The 27987-nt window shown below is 36.2% G+C and overlaps 3 protein-coding genes across 4 annotated transcripts in view; 2 read left to right on the top strand and 1 right to left on the bottom strand.

Annotated features, from left to right (window-relative positions):
* The window catches only part of LOC117325948, a 28510-nt gene extending 25974 nt beyond the window's left edge, over positions 1-2536 (top strand). Inside the window, exons 5-6 of one of the 2 annotated variants that reach the window (XR_004532400.1) lie at positions 73-1915; positions 2175-2536. Coding sequence is in view for 1 of the 2 variants with exons in the window: in XM_033882480.1 (XP_033738371.1) it covers positions 73-344 (272 nt within the window). In the remaining variant the exon portion in view is untranslated. Of the gene's footprint in view, positions 1-72 lie in introns of both variants that reach the window. The other variant, XM_033882480.1, reaches the window with a different exon arrangement.
* The window catches only part of LOC117325946, a 231364-nt gene that overhangs the window by 200648 nt on the left and 2729 nt on the right, over positions 1-27987 (bottom strand). The gene's annotated exons all lie outside the window — the stretch shown is intronic.
* On the top strand, positions 14547-20031 carry LOC117325947 (glycoprotein gp100-like). The gene is made up of 6 exons (XM_033882479.1): positions 14547-14643; positions 15573-15750; positions 16474-16721; positions 16973-17260; positions 17911-18021; positions 18350-20031. The coding sequence occupies exons 1-6, from the start codon at positions 14589-14591 to the stop codon at positions 18505-18507; spliced, it is 1038 nt and encodes a 345-aa protein (XP_033738370.1). The 5' UTR covers positions 14547-14588; the 3' UTR covers positions 18508-20031.

Here is a 27987-nt window from a genome sequence, read left to right as displayed (position 1 = left end):
GTACCTACCTCAGTCGGAAAATATAAAATACTTATAAGAGTACGCTTTAATCCATGATTTTCTGTTTTGTAGGAATTGTGTGGATATTCGGTATAATCCACAAGGTGGATACCAGTCATGCTGAAAGTGGTAATTACTGTGACTACGTGTTGTACTGGTTTACGGTGTCATTCCTTGGAGTGATATTCCTGGTGTTGTTACTGCAGGCCTCCCTTCTTATCGCTATGTGTATAGTGCATAACTATATGTATACTCACACAGACTACTCCAACTTCGACAACGACGAAAGCGTGGTCAACGAAACAATAGAGGATTGTCATCTGTCCTCGGAAGGCACAGTTTGACGGGATGCTTGTCCCAAAAAAACTGGAAACATTGAAAGCTGTGACTTGGATGATACAGCATTGAGCTACCTAGTGCAACCTATTATGATCATAATGCTATAAATGTTCCATTACTTGTATAAGTAACATCATACCAACATTTGTCGAATTAAGCTTCATCCAGCCGGATAATGCAATAATGTGATAGATCTCAACAATGTACATAATGATCGTATAATTGGTACGTCTGATGGGATTATTTGATGACGTGGTAGAAATAAGTAATGTCTCCATAACGAAACATTGATATGGTGGGGATATTCAGTAATAAATAAAACATGTTCCTAAGGACTGTGAAAATATTAGTTATCCTACATTATGAAAAAAATTGTTACACAATTAACCGTGTCAGAATGTTGAATGGTAGACATGTATATTGTGATTATGGCTTTGACTAGAAGTAATCAATGCTTTGACGTGAGTAATGATGATTTCATCTGGATGGAACTCAGAATATCGCAATACAATTCATAGTAATGAATGTATTTAACGTTGACAGAATAATGAATGTATTTAACGTTGACAGAATAATGAATGAAGCGCATATCACCTAAGTTACACCTAGCAGTAACTTTAAACAGTTAGAAAAACGTCTAGGATACACCTAACGATAACTCTGAGTATTATCAAAAGTGCCCTTGTGACGCATACCGTTTACCAAGAACATTATGGAAAGTGAGGGGAAAATACGCTTAGCGGTAATTCTAGAAACATGGTGGATTTGGCTATTGGCTTCAAGTTTATGAGAGGTATGTTGAAAAAATGAAAGAATGTTGATAATGTTTATTTGAATTTAGAGTTACAAATATAAATACAGATTTAATAGTTTTAAACATGCTTACGTGTAAATCGCACACTCGGAAACTGGTATACTTCTTGTTCTAAGAAAATAGATGTCTCGCTCCCAAGCTTTTGTAAACGTTTTACAGCAGTGCATCGCTTCACGGCTATGTTTTGGTGTATTTAGATGATTTGCATAGAAAGCAAATTAGGCAGATTTAACGGTGCATTGATATCAAACTTATCATCGATTCCTATTGTTTTATATATCATTACAGAAAAACTCTTTGGTAATGTGTGATGTTCTGACAGCGATCGTCTCCCTTGAACAAGCTTTGCCGCTTTTAACGTGACACACTTATTTGATTAGATTTTGCATTGTGGTCTCTCAATATATCTTGAACGAATTTAAAGATTGAAGATATAGTTTAGGTCAAATGACATTATTATGACGCAATTTTGACACCATGATAACCTTCGTTACGTCAATACTTTGTATATTACCTTTATCGATACTACAGTATCAAATATTTAGATATTTTTGATTTTCATGAATATCATTCAGTAATAAAAACGGCAGGAAAAGCCTAAATGTCTGTCCTGGAGAAACGTAGTGGTCGTCAAATTGTATTTATCGCCAATATGAGTACAATTGTGGCGAAAAGATAAGCAAAATTTTCAACATAACTAAGTGTTGATCTATCACCAGGATTCATTCATATAACGATAAATGCAATCTGTCAACCGTTCAAGTTGTTTTTTTTTTTATTTTTATTTTCCTCTATTTAATTATTATAATGTTGTTTTTTTAATTGTTGGGTCTATTTACTGACAAAAAAAATTGTGAAAATTATAATCATATAAATCATCACTAAAAAAGCGGAATTGCGTGTTATCTGAGGCGACCTACCAAGCGTCGACGTAACGTAGGTCAACTTGAGACAGAATGACGTAATATTATTATCTTTTCATTGAAAATGTATTTCTATTCCCTGTTATAATAACATCTAGATTATCACTGAATTATTGAGTGACCACTGCTTAAAATGTAAATATATATAGCTAGGGCGCGTGCACATTGGCACAGAGTCAGTGATTTGAAGCATTGAGGGCCGACATTACAGGTTTGTAAGACTTATTTCTGTACTGATGTATTTGTTTACCCATTACTTCGAACTAATCAAAACCATTGATAAGTACGTCAATCTTTTAATTCGATATCATTTGTAGACTATTTTGTCAACGTTTCACTGTCTACGACCATTTTAATGCTTATTTATTTTATGTCCAACACTCATGTATGACATGTTGCAAGTTATAAACATGTGAAGTTGTCTTATGTTCACATTAAAACATAATATATGCTATTATTACATATGTGTTTTGTATTTATTTAGTAAATTAGTTGTATTGTTATGTATATTAAGACATGGGGATATTCTCCTGGTACATCACACTCCCCCATTCTCTGTCGGGGTTATGTCGTGGTTGTTATCCCCTTTATATCTCATTCTTTTGTAATGATATATATTTGAGTAGGTTAAATCATTACAGTGATGCTTGGGTGCTTACTCGTAATGAAAGATTTTGTTTTATTCGCATCAGTTAAATATTTCCCATCCTTCCCTATAATGGACCTAGATAGATTTCATACATAGGAAGAAACAATTCAATCATTTTATTGCCATCAAATAGGATGGAATTGTTCCACATACTAAGAAAGTGTATTTATGGACGTGAAAACTTGGTCATGAATTACTCAAGAGTACTTCTAAAACCTTACTTTTAAAACCTCCTACTTTACGACAACACATACTTAACGGTACGCAACAATACCTCATACAAACATGTCCACGTTAATCTGTAATACAAATATATGGTCGGTTAAACAGTAAACAAAGGAAGGAAAATCGTACTGTCATGATATGTCTGTTAAAGATATTAATCCTGATAATCTTTTCCAGCAGTAATTTGTACAGTTACATTCGCTTTAACAGTATATGCTTCTATACTTCAAACAAAAAATTAACGATGATATAAAGAAATGGCTATGACGTGTTTAAGGACGACATTTTATTTCATGAAAAGAAGATGAAGTCCAAAGTCCAAGATAGATATTTTGATATCTGTTCGGTTGGGTTATTCATCAGCAGGCTATTGAAACTTTATATCGTGTCTCCATGAGACGAAACTTTATCATTCAGACAAATAGTAAAAAAAAACTATTTTGATTTCATATTCAGATATATCGACCATATGTTGTCTTTCAAAAGCAAAAAATATTGATGATGTAGCTATCTTATATCTGTTGATCAGTGTCTGAAACGCAGTCTCTCACTCAATGATTCAGATTACGTTTCAGCAAACAACAGACGAAATGCCACTTTAAGATATTTAAGAAACTAATCTAGCCATCTTGCGTGACCGACTGGATATAAAGGATTTGTGTTGCACTATTTGACGCCCCAACTTCAAGAACACGATACCTGAACAGATCGTCAGTTACAATTATGGATCTTTTAGTAATTCACTAAACGTCAATATCAATTTCGTGAATAAAAGCTTATACTCGGATCAGGGCAGATATAAACATGGCATAAAACTCATATAACTGACAGGAATATATCCTCATAATTTTTATGTAACAATCCAGTTCCATGACTTTATTACAGAACTTAACGTCCTTTCTTCAGGACAATATTATTTTCAATGAATTTTTCAATGCAAGCAATCCAAGGCATATTTCAAAGACAAAAACAATAATAAACATGTAAGTTCCTATATATGTATGTATGTATGTATGTATAACATATTGCAATTTCAAGATTATTTATTGGCTTCAATTTCATTTTCTGAATATATCTACAAAATATCTGTATTCCTCTATCCCTGTCGGTAGGCACCCAATCATTTCTTAGTTTTTTCATCTATTGTAAGCTACCTGAACTTTTAAGAAGACAACTTTTTTTTTCTAAAACTGATACAATAGGTCAGTGTTTTACAGCACAATGAATTAGAAACATTCAAAATTGCCAACGCAATGATTGTTTAGGTAAAAACAAAAAAAATCCAAAAAATGTGATATTTGAGCCTTGCACAAAATGCAAGAAATAGCAATTTTCAAAATTGCCGCCAAATGGACCATACTTTGAAATTCTTCTGAAAATTGATCTTTTTACATAAGAAGTCTGAAATTTTGATACAGACTTCCTATAAAATTGCAATGTTTTGGTTTTACATTGCAAAAACTGTTTATGCAAGATCGAAACGAGACTTCAACGTGACTGAAACCTCAGAAGAGCAGATCCTTAAGAGGTAAATATCTAACTCAACATTCTATCTACAATCATACGATACGCATGGTTGATTTCCATCACTTTCCATAGCTACCCGTTGCAATTTTAAGATGAGATGATCCCACTAAAAATCATCTTCACAGCCTCATGCCATTGTAGCACGTATGCTGTTAAATAAATAGCAAAATGCAAAATGTTAATGTGTATGGAAATGATAATCAGAAAAAATATTAAAAAAAAAAAAAAAAAAAAACATGAAAAAAAACGCTGTTTCTAATTAGATTGTGTATCTTATGTTTACTGAATATTTTGTAATCTCTGAATGACAACTTTTAGTAAAGAATAAAAATCTATAAGGAAATTTTATTACAAATATATCATACAATATGGATGTTGATTATTACAATTTATCACACAATCGATATATTATCCAATGACTTTGCTCATATAATGTGTTTGCATGTGTCACTAGTTTAATATACCCTGAAGCAATTTCCATTGGCTGTGCCAGTCTAAAATCTAACAATGAACTGAAGATGGCAGAAAAACACGGCTACTCTGCTTAATATTTTCCATCACATTGTTACTTTAAAATCTATCAAAGTATTGATTTTCTGAGTTATGTGGCAAAAAAGTATTCTAACGTTGTGTTCATTTGCTTAGTAATATAAGATTTTTGGAAACTCGTCTCGAAGATTTATTGTTTGCTCGCAGAGTCCCGCAAAAATAAAAACTCATGAGACTCTTTTCATCAATTGTCATGAATTGAACACTCTTATGTATTTTACATTGCAAGATATTTTAAAAAATATCTTTCATCACACAGAAGTCATAATTATGTAAATTATCAATAAAGGCTTTACCACAAACGCGAACTAGTTCTGGTTAACTTAGTTATCATTATCAGCATGCACAGCATGCAATGACAGCTTAATGGTATGCACATGTTGACCCTGACTGACCCCTTAGACTGATGAGTGGGGCCAAAAAAGGATCAATTAAATTAAAGGAAATATTTCGAAACTCAAGTGACCGTCGAGGCCCATGGGCCTTCTGTTACGGTATTCAACCTAATTGTCTAAGTGTTAACATTGCGCTGTCCAACCAGGACAAATTTCTTGTACTTTTTAAGTCTGCCTCACCTTTTTTTTAATAATCACCTTCTTGTTGGGGGTTCTTCTGAAAAAAGATGTTTTTGGGGTCTCAGTTCACGTCCTTTGGTGCCAATCCATACAATCCAGAGCATTTTTTACTGTCGTAACTTTTAAAGAGATCAGGTAACATGTTGATAAAGGTGATAAATGTCAGATCCTTTATAAACTGTTTTACATACAGTGTACAATGTATAGGTCTTCAGTGTTTGTATCAACTCAATGGCCATCATTTAAACAAAAGATAAATTTCACTTTGGTTTAAAGGAATGTTTAGACGACTTACTTCTCCTTATTTTAAGTTCTATATTCATAAAGCAAAATTTAATATATTATTTGAATTTTTGAGCACCTTTCTGTCAGTCTTTACCATTGTAATTCTGGACACTCTAGAAACAGTATCCAAATATTTTCCTCCCGTTGAATTAACCAAGATTGACAAAACTGTACTTCGAAATTTTGATTAAAAAATAAATGTTACTTTGGTTGATTTTGGATTTTATTCATTTTTACATTTTAATTCACCTTTAACTTAAAATTGTATATAAATGTTGGATAATTCTGTAGTTTACTATGCATACATATTGAGTTATTTGAATCAATCATTATTTTGCTACTACCAACTGCAGTTGTTAGATTATCTCCCTTAGAACACATGATAACAGTATATGTTAACACTCTCATACAGTAGTGTACATGTGTATATGTACTGGTATGTATTTCTTTCAATGGATGGAAACTTTATCATATGTTTCTTTAATGCCTTCCTTCTGATTATTAGAACACGGCGTATTACATACGTAAAGACTAATATAATTTTTCAACCCTTTTTGGGTGATGGGTGAGAGGGAACAGTGCTTTGATTGGTAAAATCAGATAAGTGAAAAATATCGCTTTTGTACAATGAATAAATTTCTATATTTCACTGGTAAAAATGTAAAAACTTTAATTAGTAAACCCACTCTGGAAATATGCCCAATTGATCATATCTTATACAGTTCTGTAACAATGATAACGAAATGATGTTCAGAAAGACTTGTTAAGTAATTTTTGAGAGGATTTTTTAAATTTATGTTCAGTTGACGAAAAGTTGGAAGCATACAACTACATATTTATAAGTTATTGTCAGTTGATGCAATGTTTGAAGCATACAACTACCGGTACATATTTATAAGTTATTGTCAGTTGATGCAATGTTTGAAGCATACAACTACCGGTACATATTTATAAGTTATTGTTAGTTGACGCAATGTTTGAAGCATACAACTACCGGTACATATTTATAAGTTATTGTCAGTTGATGCAATGTTTGTAACATACAACTACCGGTACATATTTATAAGTTATTGTTAGTTGACGCAATGTTTGAAGCATACAACTACCGGTACATATTTATAAGTTATTGTCAGTTGATGCAATGTTTGTAACATACAACTACCGGTACATATTTATAAGTTATTGTTAGTTGACGCAATGTTTGTAACATACAACTACCGGTACATATTTATAAGTTATTGTTAGTTGACGCAATGTTTGTAACATACAACTACCGGTACATATTTATAAGTTATTGTCTAATTATATCTTTGTTTTATGCTTGATTGAATCTAAAGTGTATCTATTCTTGTGGGGTTTTTTTACACAATGCATTGCAACATGCATTTAATTATGAAAGTTTTCTACTAAGAATTTTACGTTATGGTGTATTTTTGTTTCTTTTAACTGATTTCTGAAATATAAAAGTTCATAGGTTTGAAGTGTGCCTAAACTTCAGGTAAAAAAATGTATGTAATTGCATGGAGTAACAAAAATAGAATACATGTATGTATATTTGGATGGAATAACAAAAAAATAAAATACATGTATGTGTAAATGGATGGAATAACAAAAAAAATACATGTATGTGTAATTGGATGGAGTAACAAAAATAAAATACATGTATGTGTTATTGGATGGAATATCAAAAAATAAGATACATGTATGTGTAATTGGTTGGAAAAACAAAAAATAAAATACATGTATGTGTAATTGGATGGAATAACAAAAAATAAAATACATGTATGTGTAATTGGTTGGAAAAACAAAAAATAGAATACATGTTTGTGTAATTGGATAAAATAACAAAAAAGAAAATACATGTATGTGTAATTGGATGGAGTAACAAAAATAAAATACATGTATGTGTAATTGGATGGAATATCAAAAAAGAAAATACATGTATGATCGAATGGAATATCAAACAATAAAATACATGTATTTGTTTAAGCATTGAACTGCTTTCAGTTGGAAGTTATGGGCTGATGAATGCCAACTGGACACAGGTAAATGTAATGAAGCGCGCTAGAGCTTCATGTTGAATTTGCCATTGTCCAGTTGGCATTCATCAGCCCATAACTGCCAACTAAAATCAGTTCAATGCTTATATTTACATTTGACAACGATTTTTAAAGACTTTTTCCAGGAATTTTGCTCCGGCAATGAATGAACAAATTATTATCTTCAAAGACGAAACAGCCTTTTCAACAACCATTTTTCGTTATCGCCGACGTGACAATTATGACGTCACTATATTAATGACGTCATAATAAAGATTTGGAAATTATGGACTCATAACTTCCAAATGAGCTTGGTTAAGTTATATAGAGGGGCTGCAGTGTAAATGTAAATATAATTGGATGGAGTAACAAAAAATAAAATACATGTATGTGTAATTGGATGGAATATCAAAAAATAAAATACATGTATGTGTAATTGGATGGAATATCAAAAAATAAAAAACATGTATGTGTAATTGGTTGGAAAAACAAATAAAATGAAATACATGTATATGTAATTGGTTGGAAAAAAAATACATATATGTGTAATTGGGTTGGTAAAACAAAAAACGAAATACATGTATGTGTAATTGGTTGGGGGAAAAAAATAAACCACATGTATGTGTAATTGGATGGAAAAACAAAATATAAAATACATGTATGTGTAATTGGTTGGAAAACAAACAAAAACATACATGAATGTGTAATTGGTTGGGGAAAAAATACATGTATGTGTAATTGGTTGGGAAAACAAAAAATAAACCACATGTAAGTGTTATTGGATGGAAAAACAAAAAAATAAAATACATGTATGTGTAATTGATTGGAAAAACAAAAAATAAACCACATGTATGTGTACTTGGATGGAATAACAAAAAAATAAAATACATGTATGTGTAATTGGTTGGAATAACAAAATATTCCAGCTCACTCTAGTAGATTACATTAGCCACCATTTTTACAACATCTGAATGTCTTTAGACTAATGATTGTATTAAACACTGTTGGTTTTACCTAATACACCTTTTTACAAATGGTTGTATATACATGTACATACTAGCACTGCTGTTAATAAAGATAGGACAGAAATGTTAATTCTACTGATGTATGTTGCACATGCTTACCGGTTGTAAATGGAAAGTCTACATCCCTAATTCTAGTCTGTCGAAAAACTTTTTTTTCAGCAAATGGTTTTGAATTGCAATAGTGTATTAAAATGCCATTTGATGTCATTTCAGCAGTTTATCTAAGTGATAATTTATCAATGAATTAATATTTTGGTGTGTAATATTGACTTGAAATATTATTATTTATTATGTATTTATTTTCTTTTATTCTGGAAATAATACACTACATGTACTTTAGACTGTTTTGCTTGTCATGCTAGATTATATAGTAATAAAGTTTTTAGCCTCTGATGTTGTTCAGTTTTTAACCTGTACCTGGTCAGTGTATGACCTTTGTAGGCAGTGATGTGATGTATATTGTTACATTATATAGGTAGATATACATGAAGATATAATACAAACCTAGGGTCCAGACAAAGGGGAACTGTAGATATGCAGGATGACTAAAGACCTAGGGGCCCGACACAGAGGGGAACTGTAGATATACAGGTATGACTACAGACCTAGGGGCCCACACAGAGGGGAACTGTAGATATACAGGTATGACTACAGACCTAGGGGCCCGACACAGAGGGGAACTGTAGATATACAGGTATGACTACAGACCTAGGGGCCCACACAGAGGGGAACTGTAGATATACAGGTATGACTACAGACCTAGGGGCCCACACAGAGGGGAACTGTAGATATACAGGTATGACAACAGACCTAGGGGCCCACATAAAGGGGAACTGTAGATATACAGGTATGACTACAGACCTTGGGGTGCACACAGAGGGGAACTGTAGATATACAGGTATGACTACAGACCTAGGGGCCCACACAGAGGGGAACTGTAGATATACAGGTGTGACTACAGACCTAGGGGCCCACATGAAGGGGAACTGTAGATATACAGGCATGACTACAGACCTAGGGGCCCACATAAAGGGGAACTGTATATATACAGGTATGACTACAGACCTAGGGGTGCACACAGAGGGGAACTGTAGATATACAGGTATGACTACAGACCTAGGGGCCCACACAGAGGGGAACTGTAGATATACAGGTATGACTACAGACCTAGGGGCCCACACAGAGGGGAACTGTAGATATACAGGTATGACTACAGACCTAGGGGCCCACATCAAGGGGAACTGTAGATATACAGGTATGACTACATACCTAGGGGTGCACACAGAGGGGAACTGTAGATATACAGGCATGACTACAGACCTAGGGCCCCACACAAAGGGCAACTGTAGATATACAGGTATGACTACAGACCTAGGGGCCCACACAGAGGGGAACTGTAGATATACAGGTATGACTACAGACCTAGGGGCCCACATAAAGGGGAACTGTAGATATACAGGTATGACTACAGACCTAGGGGTGCACACAGAGGGGAACTGTAGATATACAGGCATGACTACAGACCTAGGGGCCCACACAGAGGGGAACTGTAGATATACAGGTATGACTACAGACCTAGGGGCCCACACAGAGGGGAACTGTAGATATACAGGTATGACTACAGACCTAGGGGCCCACATAGAGGGGAACTGTAGATATACAGGTATGACTACAGACCTAGGGGTGCACACAGAGGGGAACTGTAGATATACAGGTATGACTACAGACCTAGGGGCCCACACAGAGGGGAACTGTAGATATACAGGTGTGACTACAGACCTAGGGGCCCACACAGAGGGGAACTGTAGATATACAGGTATGACTACATACCTAGGGGCCCACATAAAGGGGAACTGTAGATATACAGGTATGACTACAGACCTAGGGGTGCACACAGAGGGGAACTGTAGATATACAGGTATGACTACAGACATAGGGGCCCACACAGTGGGGAACTGTAGATATACAGGTGTGACTACAGACCTAGGGGCCCACATAAAGGGGAACTGTAGATATACAGGTATGGCTACAGACCTAGGGGTGCACACAGAGGGGAACTGTAGATATACAGGTATGACTACAGACCTAGGGGCCCACACAGAGGGGAACTGTAGATATACAGGTATGACTACAGACCTAGGGGCCCAAACAGAGGGGAACTGTAGATATACAGGTATGACTACAGACCTAGGGGCCCACATAAAGGGGAATTGTAGATATACAGGTGTGACTACAGACATAGGAGCCCACATAAAGGGAAACTGTAGATATACAGGTATGACTACAGACCTAGGGGCCCACACAGAGGGGAACTGTAGATATACAGGTATGACTACAGACCTAGGGGTGCACACAGAGGGGAACTGTAGATATACAGGTATGACTACAGACCTAGGGGCCCACATAAAGGGGAACTGTAGATATACAGGTATGCCTACAAACATAGGGGTGCACACAGAGGGGAACTGTAGATATACAGGTATGACTACAGACCTAGGGGCCCACACAGAGGGGAACTGTAGATATACAGGTATGACAACAGACCTCGGGGCCCACATAAAGGGGAACTGTAGATACACAGGTATGACTACAGACATAGGGGTGCACACAGAGGGGAACTGTAGATATACAGGTATGACTACAGACCTAGGGGCCCACACAGAGGGGAACTGTAGATATACAGGTGTGACTACAGACCTAGGGGCCCACATAAAGGGGAACTGTAGATATACAGGTATGACTACAGACCTAGGGGTGCACACAGAGGGGAACTGTAGATATACAGGTATGGCTACAGACCTAGGGGCCACACAGAGGGGAACTGTAGATATACAGGTATGGCTACAGACCTAGGGGCCCACACAGAGGGGAACTGTAGATATACAGGTATGACTACAGACCTAGGGGCCCACAAAAAGGGGAACTGTAGATATACATGTATGACTACAGACCTAGGGGCCCACACAGAGGGAAACTGTAGATATACAGGTGTGACTACAGACCTAGGGGCCCACATAAAGGGGAACTGTAGATATAAAGGTATGACTACAGACCTAGGGGTGCACACAGAGGGGAACTGTAGATATACAGGTATGACTACAGACCTAGGGGCCCACACAGAGGGGAACTGTAGATATACAGGTATGACTACAGACCTAGGGGCCCACACAGAGGGGAACTGTACATATACAGGTATGACTACAGACCTAGGGGCCTACATAAAGGGGAACTGTAGATATTCAGGCATGACTACAGACCTAGGGGTGCACACAGAGGGGAACTGTAGATATGCAGGTATGACTACAGACCTAGGTGCCCACATAAAGGGGAGCTGTATATATACAGGTATGACTACAGACCTAGGGGCCCACACAGAGGGGAACTATAGATATACAGGTATGACTACAGACCAGGGGACAAACACAGAGGGGAACTATACAGGTATCACTACAGACGTAGGGGCCCACACAGAGGGGACTGTAGATATACAGGTATGACTACAGACCTAGGGGTGCACACAGAGGGGAACTGTAGATATACAGGTATGACTACAGACCTAGGGGCCCACACAGAGGGGAACTGTAGATATACATGTATGACTACAGACCTAGGGGCCCACACAGAGGGGAACTGTAGATATACAGGTGTGACTACAGACCTAGGGGCCCCACACAGAGGGGAACTGTAGATATACAGGTGTGACTACAGACCTAGGGGCCCACACAGAGGGGAACTGTAGATATACAGGTGTGACTACAGACCTAGGGGCCCACACAGAGGGGAACTGTAGATATACAGGTATGACTACAGACGTAGGGGCCCACACAGGAGGGACTATAGATATACAGGTATGACTACAGACCTAGGGGCCTACATAAAGGGGAACTGTAGATATTCAGGTATGACTACAGACCTAGGGGCCCACACAGGAGGGACTATAGATATACAGGTATGACTACAGACCTAGGGGCCTACATAAAGGGGAACTGTAGATATTCAGGTATGACTACAGACCTAGGGGCCCACACAGGAGGAACTATAGATATACAGGTATGACTACAGACCATGGGACCAACACAGAGGGGAACTATACAGGTATCACTACAGACCTAGGGGCCCCACACAGAGGGGACTATAGATATACAGGTATGACTACAGACCTAGGGGCCTACATAAAGGGGAACTGTAGATATTCAGGTATGACTACAGACCTAGGGGCCCACACAGGAGGAACTATAGATATACAGGTATGACTACAGACCATGGGACCAACACAGAGGGGAACTATACAGGTATCACTACAGACGTAGGGGCCCACACAGAGGGGACTGTAGATATACAGGTATGACTACAGACCTAGGGGCCCACACAGGAGGGACTATAGATATACAGGTATGACTACAGACCAAGGGACCAACACAGAGGGGAACTATACAGGTATCACTACAGACGTAGGGGCCCACACAGGAGGGAACTATACAGGTATCACTACAGACGTAGGGGCCCACACAGAGGGGACTGTAGATATACAGATATGACTACAGACCTAGGGGCCTACGCAGAGGGGGACTGTAGATATACATGTTTACATGTATAAGTACATACATAGGGAAGCATACAAAGGGGCACTAGATAAATATTGTATGACTCCATAGAAATGTTTTGAAATTTAACTAAATACATTTAACAACTGCATTGAAAGAACCTTAATTTTAATCAGTTTCATTTTTAACCTTGGGAACTGATAAATTGACATTATAAATGAAAAATTGATAAATGATGAACTGTTCGGTTATCTTTGTACAATTAAAGATATCTGATGTCTATACATGGGAAAAGGGACATTACCATTGTCCCCAGACTTTGATTAATTCTACCAAATATTTTATTGAATTTGTGTATCAAATAAAATATTTGTGAAAAAAAGGAAAATTGATTACGTAACTAACACATCAAGATGTGCAAAAACACTTACATCTTGCCTTTTTAAAGATGCGACATTGCCGACAGTGTAAGCATTGCAATCTTAGCAAGAAGACCCCATTACACGATGTATCCATTGGTGATGTGTGTGTTTATTTGACGTTACGCGGGGGTTATTGCCACATAATCAGGGGAAACACGTTTACAATGTAGTACTAGAATGAAACCATGAAATTAATCAGCCTGAGGACAGCACAATCCATAAAAAGTTGTTCTCGCAATACTTATGCATGTTCACCAAAGCAACCTCTGTAAATCGACAACAAAGAAATTTGATTATATCATTTAAAGGTCATGCTGGACATATCCTGTTATTTAAGTACATTTATTAATTACCAACATACATGTATATGTTACAATCATAGATAATGAAATAACCTGACAATTTAACCCTAACTGACCAATATCAATACGCTCCCTTTACGTCTGTTATTTACATGTACAGCCAATAGCCTTATTGCTTTCTTGGTCAATTATTGATAGTTTGAGTTCTTTGGCTGATTATTGGTATATGGGTTTATGAAATGACTTCGAATCATAAGTAAATATAGTATACATATAAAACCTCGAGCTATATCAATAGCCAGTAATTTCTTTATAAGGTGTTGTAGATTCCAAACACTATTGGAATCACCTCTCTCGGGACTCTAACGCCATGTATTGTTGTAGGATTATTATCAGCACGGTCCTATTGGCTCTACATGTAATTGGTAAGATGTATTGCTAACCTTAACAGAAAAAAAAACTTTTAAAGAAATGTTTATGGAAGTATTTCAATTCTAACTTATGCGTTTGATGATTTTGGTCTGACAATTCTGATAATTTTGAATACATAACAACAGAAATTATACTACGTTTTGTTTCATGATCGGTTAGTTACAGTATACCTTAGGTATGAATAAACAATCTTATTTATGTTTCCATATTTTAATATGCATTCACAACCATGTATATTAATATTATTATTTTTATTATTATTATTTTCTGTGTGTGTTTGTTAAGAGATCGAATTTGTTTATGTTTCTTCTGTACTTATTCAAACCCGACCAAGAACAAATTTTATTTAATCTTTGCTGTCACCTTAATTCCATAGGACCCGTTAAGCCTACTGTTCAAAATATTAACATAACCTTAATATTGTAATAAAGGACAGTATAATAAATTATCTTGTCCACACATACACTGTAACAGCCAACATTTCACTTTCTTAGCGTGCGACCTGTACTCTCTAGGGAAATTCTTACCAAGGTCCTGTGAAATGAATATACTAGTAATCTCCATCTTCGCATTTCAAAGTAACCTGTTGTAATGTTATCACATACGGTCATACATTGTAAATATGTAGAAGTTTGTTTGAAGTTATGAAATGCGAAATGAGGGCATGTTTCCTATAGTAATGCATGAATAGCTATATGTTCGTTTGGTTTTTTTTTTTTTTTTGTCAAATGCATATATGATTGCAGAATTCTTATATTAGCGCTTCTCGAACTACAAGATATGCTCGTTGTTTTGATTGCGATACCAAATAATGTTGGTGCATCAAGTCATCCTTTCAAGATGATGGAATAAGGATAGAGGAAAAACTTATAATGGAAGTTTGCAGCAGTTAAAGATATTCTCGACGACATTCTTTTTACAGCTTGTCCGCCCACTGCGTGGATTCTTTCTGCCTATGATATTTGTTTCTGGACAACAACAACCAGGAACAGTGTCGCTGATAGTGACATGCTGTGCAAAGCGGACAATGGTCAACTGGCTGTTATACCTAGCGCAGACATCAACGCAGATCTGTTCGCATTGCATGGAAACGATATCGGGTAAGCAACGAGTATGCACCGTGAAGGTAGAGATACTCTAAGATATAAACTCAGTATTATATAAACATATAAATGAATAAATATGAATATATGCAGTGTATGAATGAATATGAATAGATATGCAGTATCAACAAATGCAGTATATGACTGAATACATATGAATGAATACAGTACATGTGTAAGAGCGAGTACATAATATGAAATATTACAGTGTCTGAATGAATATAATGCATTGTTGATGCTAGAGGGAAGGAGTACGGAAACCCAAGAGAAAAATCTAAACATTCTGCAGAAGAACCTAAATAAAATGAATTTAACATTGCTTTTGAAAAAATAGCAACCCCAACCCAATTCTTCGTAAATCTTGAAATATAGCTTTGCTTCTCTTTCTCACCTTTTTTCTCCTTTTTCTCTCTCTCTGTATATACAAAATAGAAGCGTTCCCTATTGCTGCGATGCATATTATATGATGAACTGGAATGGGGTGGCGATAATAGCTAGTGATTATCTGGTCCAATTAGTATAATGACAATATGATATTTTTACATATGTTTTTGTCAACATATACATTGGATACCGCATTTATAACGTTGCTCTATCAATTGGGATTACGTTAGCTTCTTTCTTGGGGAATTTGGTGGGGGTGGTGGGTGGTAGGTAGGTTGGGGGTGATGGGAAGTGGTATATTGTTTGAATATTAAGCATCCTATTTACAATACTCAGAAATGCAGACAGCACCTATGGTGCTGGGGCAGGTGTATGGATCAGTGTTACCGACAAGGTCTTGGAAGACCAATTTACAACTTGGGATGGTGACGCATTGACGTTCGAATTCTGGCGCTCAGGCCAACCCAATGATGACGTAGACCCTGAAGAACAGGACTGTGTGCGTATAAGGAAATCAGACAGTTTCAGGTGGGCAGATAAAGGATGTGACAATCTCCTGATAGCCCTGTGTTCGGCAAGTATGAGTGAGTAAAACCGGAATCTTGTACAGCATACCTTATACCAACCACATGCAGTGAAACATCGCACTTTTAAGGATAGTGATGTTAGATAACCGTTATAACATTATAAAATGTAATGTAATCAATACATGTAATTTAATCAGTTTACTCAATTTATTTGCAATTATCTATGTAACAAAGTTGTGTCTTTTGAATAATCAAATATAATGATATTTATAACACCAACGCCTTATATATCGCTATTTCTCAACAAGCTACGACCAATGTACCTCCAACAACAACATCACAACCAACAACTACCACTACACTACCAACAACAAGCACAACATCCCAAACAACGATAACCACTACACCAACGACGACCACGGCACCACCAACAACGACCACAGCACCACCAACAACAACCACAGCACCACCAACAACGACCACAGCACCACCAACAACGACCACAGCACCACCAACAACGACCACAGCACCACCAACAACGACAACAACACCGCAACCAACAACCACCCCTGAGGAATCAACAACAGACAATTTGAGTGAGTGTTTCACATAATAAATACCTACTACTCAATCAGATGTTATAAAACGTCTGTACACGTACATATTTTAGAGGTAGTCTTATTTTGGCACATCTCCGCTCGAAGTACCTCGATAAATTATGATTGCGCATAGTCTGATTTTTCTATTATGTTTTCTAAAGCAGGAATGTTGAGTACGTTAACTCATTATACCGTTAATCTGTTTTATTTGTGTTTTACTTAAATTTGAGTTTACGCCTACATTACGTTTACATTTGTTTAACTTAATGTGCAAAAAACAACACCAATGAATATTCTTACACAAATGTAATTAAATATCTTCAAATGGCTATTATTACGATTAAATGCAATTGCTTTATATATTCGAAAGAACGTTGTATTGTAAATGGTTGATCAAGTGGATAGAAACATATCAGAAAAATAAGTAAAAAAAAACCAGCTTTTTTTTTTGATCTTGCATTTCTTTACAACCAAATGTGTTGCATAAGTAATTCCTTTTTTTTCAAATAAATCCATAAAACCAGTAAAATGAAATATAGCAATTATATTGCATAGCCGTTTAAGATCTTACGACAAAAATACGATTGGATTCGAATATAAAGATGCATAAATAGCTTTTTGAAGTTTGAACCAATTTCTTTCCACAGATGTTTGTAGCTGTCCCGGGGATAATGTATCGAAGAATTACACAGGGAATATGGATACAATGCTTGAAAATATGATAAATACATTGATTGTTGATGCAAAGAAAACATCAGGTATGACGGAAAGCTCCTTGTACAATAATATATGTTACATGATCTCATATTGCTGTAACAAAAGCAACATATGGCTATCTGTTTCAATTCCCCATCATATAATGAAATTGTTATCATTTGTTGTGAAAAAAATACCATTGTTCTGGGCAAGCAAAATATCCATAGAGAAACCTATTAATGCCGGAATGTTATTTTATCTTTTGTAAGATGATTATTCAATAAGGCATACATTTTATACCATATGCAAAAGCAATGATTATTACTTATACATTATATATAAACATATTACGTATGGTTACCATGGCTTACTCTTTTTTTATTTATACAGCTTACAAGCGGACATTGACGAGCGCATCCGACCCTCGTCCGTCCGCCAAAGCCATTGGACTAACCGCAGTCGCCATGATGGTTGTTCCATTCGGACTGGTCATAATGCCCGACATCTTCATGGCTATCAGAGTTACGGTTAATTTAATCAAACGATGAACACAGAACAAATTTCTTTCATGCTTTGTTTTTTTAAACAAATATGTTTATGTATATTTCAGTAAGGTTTTTTTTTCTTTCTATACAAGCCAAAATTTCATTTCATATACATTTGATATATAGATACATATATATATATACACTGAATGTTTTGTATGTAATTAAAACAGGTTACCTTTGATAGCAAGTACTGAGTGTATTAATGAACAGGCCACGAATTTGTTTATGATGATAGCTGCTCAAACGTAAACCTGTTCTAAATGTAATACAATCGATTTTTAAAACATTATTTTAACAATTTATTCATAGCCTTCTAAACCCGTTATCGATATTTGAAATAAGTGTTGTATTTGTACAAATATTAAACGTTCTTGTATATAGACATTGTGTACAATAGTCACGAACATTTTACTCGAGGTACTAGTAATCGACCGATCGATTACCACTACTGAGGGTCAAATATTCTGGACTATTGCAGACACCCATTATAAACTTGATATACTTGCTTTATTACATGATCATTAAATCACTTAGAATCACTTTGCTGTAGGCTTAGACGTCGCCATGACCGTCGTCTGGCAGTGTTGACATCTGAGTGATCTTATGACTTAGACGCTTGAAAGAGTAGGACTAAATTTCGAAACGATAAAGAAGCTCATTAGTTCGCGCGAGACAAAATTCCGAAGCATCACATGTGTTCAATATTTCGCACGTGACCGTGCAATAGTCATTTTAGCCTTGTAATAGTTCATAATATAGGTTATGCGTATAGTTAAGGAAAATCAAACGCATTATGTAATAAATGTATATACATGTACATATATATTGCACATATAAGCATATTCTCCCTCCCTCACACATACCTTCAAACAAACACACCCTCACACGTATCCTCACTCATACTCACCACCATCAAAACCACCACAAACAAACAAACAACAAACAATCAAACAATACAAATACTCGCCGAGATAGACGTTACCGAGATAGTGTAATAAGATTTGTCTTCTTTTGTTAATATCGTTGTACTAAAAAGAGATATTACCTATCCAGATATAGTTTAAGAGAATGTTTTATAATACAGATTGCTATATCAAGATATACAACTACATAGATTTCTCTAACTATAATGACGACACTAAACCTTTTTTTGTGTGTAGGCCTATATAAATAGTTATTTTTAAGATTGTTTATTGCCTACAGGTTATATAATGCGCCTTGAAAATGCAAGAAATTGCACCCAAGATACAGATGTAAAAAGGGTATTTGATACGAAAAATGGAAAATATCATAATAGCACCCTGGAATGATCACCTGTTAGACAGTTATTTACATACATAGTTAAACGCAGCGTCATTTAATCTGTAAGAATCCATAAGAATTAGTTCTTAAACACAAAAGCAAAATTTGTTATGTGTATGGAAGTTCTTTGTTGTACGATATTACATATATATATATATGATATATATATATATATGGGGCAAAGAAGTAATTCAAACAGTGTGAACAATGAGACTTGTTAAATTTTCGAGGCAATCCGCCCCTTTATCAAAACACAAAAAATACGAATACAATCACATATTATATATAAAAATTACTGGAAATACAATAAAATACAATAAGAATAATGTTTTAGTAACTGGAGAAACCACAATGAACCCTTCGGCAAACGTGGGCCGAAGACGGATACTAGCGTGACTTTATCATGTTCAACACTAGAACGCTATGCGACCAACGGCAGAGATATTTTGAATTCCCCCGCACGTGAAAGTATATCGAAGAGTTCAAAGACGATTCGTCCCTAAATACAGCTAGTGGACGACATTGCATTGATATCAGATTTCAGAATAAAAATGTTGCATTATCGTCTCTACAGTGATTGATTAAATATCGTGTACAAAGTCTGAAAAACTATATATATATATTATTTTTGCGGCACAATACTTATTTACTTTCTTCGTGGTGTGTTATTTGCGGATTTTTCTATCATGAACGATATTGATGTATTTTGTTTACGCCATAGTATTGACGTACTGTATTTTCATTTCATCGATTTATTAAATGATCATATTTTCACACTCTCCGATTGGCTAATATAGTGTCACGTGATTCCAGCTAAAAGTTGGTAAAATATGCTTGTTAACTGGCTGGTTCTGAAAATGGGTTGATTATTAATTAGTTTCCCGTGATATTTTTTCTACAGTGTAAAATAGCTTGATGGTTTTGAAACATGAATGGTTATAACTGGGACTATTACAATATTTGATTATCACAAAAATATTGTAATGTTGTACATGGTTCTTTTATCCTAAAAGTGATATACATGTAATTATATTTGATCATGATTACGTTGAAAATAAATTGCTGAAATCAATGCAGTAGAAAGTTCTGGTGTTTGAAAGCCTCCTTTATATTTATTCTTAACCTTTTGATAAATCGAAACGTGGTTGTTATACTTTAATTCAACGTTTTATACAAATGTACTTTTACGTTCCCGCCTTGACAAAGAGATACCGTTCTGTAGCAAAAAGTGAATAAGGACCAACCTATATTTTGTTATAGTTATTGATGTGAAATAGTTTAATTTATATCTGTATTTGTGTGAAAAAATAATTTAATAGAAATAAAGTTGTATTAACTTTGAAGGTTGTTTTCTTGAGGTTTTTAATCTCTTAAAAACAATGCGGACAAAAACAAAATCATAAACTATCGCTGGAATTCAGGTCAGACAATTTAGATAGTCATTCCAGATAGATATTGGCTATTGAAGGATAGTTTTGGGATATTTTGTAACACCAACGAAAGATAATATAAATATATTCAAATGACAGCAAAATAAAATATTATCGTTAAGAAACGACTCATTGGTATTTGAATCGCATAACACTATCTACTATTTAGTTGTATGTGACGTACCTAATCGAAAGAATGTCGGCCTTTTATTGCACAGTTTTAGAAATGATAATATTTCAACACAAAGTTTAACGTTTCCTAACAATTTGCTGGATTTCATTTGATTGACAACAGTTTATTTATATTCGGAAGGTTCCGTTGATCTATTTTACGGCGGACGAGTTTACGCTTGTTGGCAGTCCCATGGCAATGCTATCTAATCCAAATGAAAACGAACTAGTGCAAGTTGAAGTCTGATATAAAATTTACCCTTTTTTAAAAACTACGTTCATTTCGATATAATTTAATGCTATATATTGCTGATATTATATGATCAATAAAAACATAAAAACATAACACTAACGATAAATATAACAAAATAAAGCCTTCTTGTTAGATAATGCAGATAAACCTGTAAACACTGCCATTTGAGGACGTGGCAGGTTTTGGAGGTGGAGGAAAGCCGGAGTACCCGGAGCAAAAGCCATCGACCTAAGTCAGTACCAGACAATTGCCCGACGTGTGTTTCGAACTCCCGACCCAGAGGTGGCGGGCTCATGACGCGGGACACCTTCACCACTTGGCCACCGCGGTCCCCAATCTATAAGAAGCTAAGGTTAGGCTTTCATCTTTAATCATGTCATCGGAAATGTGTTGTGTTACCCATATAAAATTAGATTCCTCTTGCAGTTTCTGAAAATCTCCGGAATGTTTCTGAGGGAAGAAAATGACAAGAAAAAATAAAGAAGAAAACGAGTAATCTTACATAATTGCATGTATAAGCAAAACTGGCATTAGTATAGGCTATCACGTTTTCGTGTCTTTGTAACCTTCTCTCACTTTCTACATTGCTTCCACTTTGCAACGAAGTTTCCCAACCCACATAGACTTGATGTTCCTTTTTTGTTGATTTTTTTAAAGTCAGCATTCATCCAGGATCTGTTGCCGCATAGAAAAGTAAGTGTGAAGTGTGAATGAAACCTTTCTATGGTTCTGATATTGCTTACGTATCCAATATACGGCCAATGAGTTCTGTCACCTGTATCATAGCTGTAACACTGAATTGTGGTGCAAAAGTTGTGGGTATTGTTCCATATCTTGTGTTTGAAACCAATCCTTGCTGATTCACGTCACATCACCTTTAGACACAGCAAATGTTTGAAATGTCTAGCATCCGGCTCTGTAGTCTGCGTATTGTAAATGGGAATGTTAATCTTTGTCTCATTAATGTTACATGACGTTTCCCTTTGTGCGTAAGGGATTCTGACATTTGTACATGTATGTTCTCCATATCTTGTTGGTTGATTATTGAAATGTGAAAAGACGGCTACCATATCTTTGATATTGCCACCGGCCAGGGTCCTGGTCGTAATGGCGCCGGTAAAACTCGGAACCAGAACAGAACGTACAAGGACTGTTCCTACTTGATCGATGTGGGTGATAATAAGGTAATTACACCTCAGAATGTTATTAATTCTGTTGAAGAGTTATGTGGTCCAGGGGCGTTATATGCTTGTATCACTAAAGGCGGGAATGGTTATGAAATAACTTTAGATGGAAAGGCCTTGGGCCAGATATTGTTAACAATAGCAATAGCAGTTAACGGCCTTTTATAAGCTTCTTGGCCTTGTGTTTAAGGTCAATAAAATTGATTTCAGCGCATGCGCTCCTTGGTATCATCTTATTATTGTTTCATCATACAATTTAAACTTTGTATTAAGAATCTATACACACAATGCACATATAATTGTTCAAATGGCAAACAAGTCGGATGTATACATGTGTACAATCATGTTTAGAGTTGCCCCTTCGACTCGTGTTAACACTAATCATATTTGCCGGGGAATCATCGGTTGCTTTTTCCAAATAATAGTATGTGTAACGAGACGGACAAAATTTGATGTCCAGATCCTTCCAATGTTGGTTCAAATTACTCTTGAATGAGTTGATTGATGGCGAATTGACTACATTTGCTGGCAGATTGTTCCAGTCTTCGAATACCCGCACTGGGAATGAGTGTCTCCTGATGTTTAATCTTGAATTTGTTTAGAGCAATTTTCTGGTATGACCTCTAGGTCTGTTGAAGGCGACAGTTTGAAAAAATACCCCCCCCCCCCCCCCCCCCCCCCCCCCCCCCCCCCTTTGCGCATTTTTTAAGGATGGCAATATCCTTTTGAAGTGCGGACTCCATACAGTGACACCATACTCTAGTCGAGGTCGCACAGGAGATTTATAGAAAGTTCGCAGCATGAATTTGTCAAGATGCTCAAATGATCCCCTGATGATGCATGCGGTTTGCCATTTTGACACTAGATGATACTTGTGCACTAAACTTCACTCCAAGATCCTTTTCCTCAGTATTGGATTTGACCTCTTGATTGCCAAGCATATAATGGTTTCCTTGTTATTGTAGCCGAAATGTAAACTCGCACAATTTCATAAATTGAACTTGATCTGCCATATGTTCAACCATAGCTGTATTTTGTTTAAATCCTCTTGGATGATTTCAGAGCCCTGTTCCGAATTTGTTCGACCATATATCTTTTTGACGTCTGCGAAGAGTTTTATGGTGGATCTTACGCCTTCAGGAATATCGTTGATGAAAATTAGAAATAGTACTTCACCCAGCACACTACTCTGAGGTACTCCCCTTTTCACCACAGTCCAACTGGATATCTGTCCTTTGACCTTTACCCTTTATCCCCAGTTGCTTAGAAACGCAGATATCCACGATAACAACGTAACTCCTATGCCAATTTTGTGTAGTTTGATTTCAAGACGCTTATGTGGAACTGTATTAAACGCTTTTTAGAAATCGAGTTAGATCGTGTCCATACATGGGAGTCAAGCTCTTTGGTAAATTAATCTAACACTTTTAGTAATTGTATTGCTGTTGAATGGCCTTTCCTAAAACCATATTGAGAATAAGATAGCTTGTTGTTCGCTTCAAGATGTTCCATGATTTCATCTCTAATAATTGACTCCAGAATTTTAACTAGTACACTTGTTAAACTTATAGGCCTATTGTTTGATGGTAGTTTCTTGTTTCCTTTTTTGAAAATTGCAGTAATGTTCGCATCTCTCCTGTCCTGTGGTAATATTCCCTCATTGACTGATTTTTCATATATGATTGAAAGTGGTAGGTTGATGCTTTCTCTTAGCTCGTAAACAATTTTGGCGTGTAATTTGTTTGGCCCAGGTGATTTCGGTGCATTGATCTTATCCAGTTTTTTTTAACCAATTGTTATATTCTCTAGGACTGTGTTTACTGTATCTTGATCTGTAAATGGCATATTGTTCAGGTTTTCATCTGTAAATATTGCAGCAAAGTAGTCATTAAGCACTCCTCTTTCTCGTCTTTTGTAGTGGTTCCATCCAATTGCTCTAACGGGGATATACCAACTTTTGTTTCGTTTTGGATTGGACTTTCTGTGTTCCTGTTGATCCACTGATCCTAACCCGTCTTGGTGTACCTCTACTAACTAGTATATTATCCTTAATCAGTGATTCAATTTTATCCTTCAAGATAGACCAAGCTTCGCAAGTTTCTTTACTGTGGAGTTCAGTTTTCCAATCAGTCTCTTAGAGTGCCCTGTTCATATTGTTGTAATTTCCTCTGTACATACAGAACCGTGGTTCTGGACTTTCTATTGATTTCTGTGTGTAGAGATGGGGGTCAAAGGTTATCAGGAGGTGTATACACTAAGTTACATATCAAAGTCTTCCAAGGCAAATTCACATATATCGGGATTTCCTGGGTTTTTCTTAGGAAAAACTTCTGTTAGTGCTATTTTTGAGGGTTGTTCTTCCTGAATTGCATATTGTAGCTCATTCCTTTTATTGAATAGTGTGTCCACATTGATGTACATTACTTTAACTTGAGTGAGAGTTTAATCTACAGTGCTGCTAAAACTACTTCTATCCTACTACTCCCCTATGAGGTCTGCGTTATTTAGAATAGATTGGTCACCGTATATGATTGTAGGTTCTTCATTATCATCGGTAACATCGGGATTGCAGGTGTCTTCCGTTTCCTCGGTGTCTTAGCATAGTTGGGAGTCATGTAAGGTTTGCTGGGAAAAGTTCAGTTGTTGATTAGACTGGCTCAGTCCTCTACCTACACCTGGTGTGCCGAATGACGTTCTGTCCGTGTTATGTCCATGTTTAGATCTGATGAGTGGTTTGTATACTTGCTTTGTTGTGGCCTGACTCATTGTTCTCGCTAGGTTGTTATTGACGATGGCCTAGGTGTATCCTACCTGGGGCTTTCCATCCTTTTGCTTTTTGGACTGGACCGATTGCTCTGATAATGTTTCCTCCCCTGCTGAAGCAGTATCCTCCTTCATTCCTTTTCTTTTGTAGTTCATCTATCAGGTCTTTATTCTCCTTCCTCTGTTTTGGTGTATAATCTCTAGCAACTACTACTTTCCTGAGTTGTTCATTTTTCACTGTCCTAAATCTTGATGCGTTTTCCAGTAGCTTACGCCTTTCATCTTTTTTTGTTCAAACAAAACCTTGACGGATCGTATCTTATCTGTATGGGGCTTACCTGTTCTTATTATGTGCTTGGTTGTTACTTGTCCAAAGCGTAAACGATCTGTTAATTTGTGTAGCTCAATTTTATCATCAATATTCCTTGCTTGGCCCTTCTCTGCCTTTGATTCGGGTAGGTTGTAAATCATTAGATGTAATTTTCGAGTTTTCTGATCTTGGCATTCCTTAAAACAGTTCCTCAAATGATCCTCCATTTTGGATTCTATGTCAGGTATTATTTCTACCTTGAGTGCCTTTGTCTCGTGTTCCACACTTGCATCAATGATCTATGTTTTCCATTATATAGTATTTCACTCGTTTGATTTTTATATCTTCCAAGCTCTTTTCAAAGGAAGAACGTTTTGGACTCCAGTGGTCTTGAGAAATCATACATGTCCATATTAGGCTTTCATTCTCATAGAGAAACTTCAGAACTTGGTTGTCCAAGTTTGAACACTTCCGACAGAACCATAGTTCACACATATTACATGGAATGGCCGGTTTCCGTTCATCTATTTCCTTTGTACAAATTGGACAATCAAATTTTCCTTACTGTTTCTCTCTCCGTCGTTTTGAGATATTTCCCTTGTGTTTTACCGGATGACATTATGTTCTGATTCTTTGATTAGTTTAGAATATTTGTGTCGTTTAGATTTAGCGTAGATATCCACACTGACCCTGACAAATATTAAACTTCAGAATAGTGGCATCAGTACATCTGGTTTCATTTTAGTTTAATTCAATATTAATGACTCTAGAACCAATTAAGCATGCATCTTCTCAATGTCCCATACTAAATAGGGCCACGGTGGCCGAGTGATTAAGGTGTCCCGACAAACTCGGCGTTTGCGATATCACGGACTAATAAGATAGAATGTTTTAATGCCATGCAGTGATGAGATCGCCCTTTCCTTTTCTTCAACTGCATCATTTCGGTAGTTGTTGAACTTCGTTTTCAATCAAAAAGATTGCATAAAACGGTGCTCAATAACTTGTTCAAGACCAGGCCGGGACATTATACGTATACCATGAAGAAGCAGTATCAGTTGAAATTTTTCGAAGTTAAAATTTAGATGGGGTAATAGCTGATAGTTGTTTGATATTTTGATTTTTTATTGTACTTGCCATCTACTTAGGGCTATGCCTATCTTCAATTTAAAAAAATGGACCCCTGCATGACTAGTTGATGCTTACACACTCCATTAATCAGGTAAATCATCAATAACTTAATTTTTATATATGCGAGCGATGTAAAGTGGAATTAATGGATAATCAGTATTACGAAGAATACTTTAAAATGTGTTAAACTATTTGACATTGTCACTGGCGGATTTCAAAGCCCCCTCCCTAAAATTGTCAAAGTAAGGATATCTAAAAAACGAATTCCCGTATCAATCAGCGAAATAATAATATAAAATCATTAAAAAACATCTCTCATATACTAACTGACAAAAGTAAATCAATAAAGCATTTTGTTCTACCTTTGTGACAAAAGTATGCGAATCCATTTCCCTTTTACCATTTTTTTTAATTTCAAGTATAAAATGTCTAGGCCTACTTCGTGAATGTGATTGCAGAATAGTTATTCTTGACTTCTTTTTCTGTGTACTAGCGGATTGTTTTAATTGTTTATAGCCTTAAAAACCGTTCATTATTTAGAAAACGATACGATAGTGACGTTCTGTGTGAATCAATTTATACCCCTCCCCCCTTCCACTTATCGTAAATCTTATTCTCGACGAAAGATTGCAAAATTTGCTATAATCATTTGATCATTTCATTTTTCCGAAATGTTGTTGCGAAATTTAGGCCCCCAGAACCCTCGCCAAAAAAAATTCGGCTCCCGCCTATGGCGCTCGCATTGCTACTAACTTACTGGACCCCCCCCCCCCCCCCCCCCCCCCCCCCCTTTCCAATTCCTGGATATACGGAGCATGGTACTCTAACGTTCAAAATAATGAATAATATATAATCATAAATCATCGTTCATCGACGAAACTCTTCATATAATCGTAAATTAGACGAAAGTCTCCAGCGAGCCGAAGCATTTTCCGG

Source organism: Pecten maximus, chromosome 4 (assembly GCF_902652985.1).
Source record: "Pecten maximus chromosome 4, xPecMax1.1, whole genome shotgun sequence".
In the NCBI taxonomy this organism is placed as follows: domain Eukaryota; kingdom Metazoa; phylum Mollusca; class Bivalvia; order Pectinida; family Pectinidae; genus Pecten; species Pecten maximus.
This window is presented reverse-complemented; position numbering and strand designations above follow the sequence as displayed.

Bases quoted from the DNA above. Each gene is read 5' to 3' on its own strand.
- LOC117325947 (XM_033882479.1), top strand. From the start codon at position 14,589: ATGTATTGTTGTAGGATTATTATCAGCACGGTCCTATTGGCTCTACAT. The intron at 15,751-16,473 runs GTAAGCAACGAG...TACAATACTCAG, and splicing joins TTGCATGGAAACGATATCGG to AAATGCAGACAGCACCTATG. The intron at 18,022-18,349 runs GTATGACGGAAA...TTATTTATACAG, and splicing joins TGATGCAAAGAAAACATCAG to CTTACAAGCGGACATTGACG.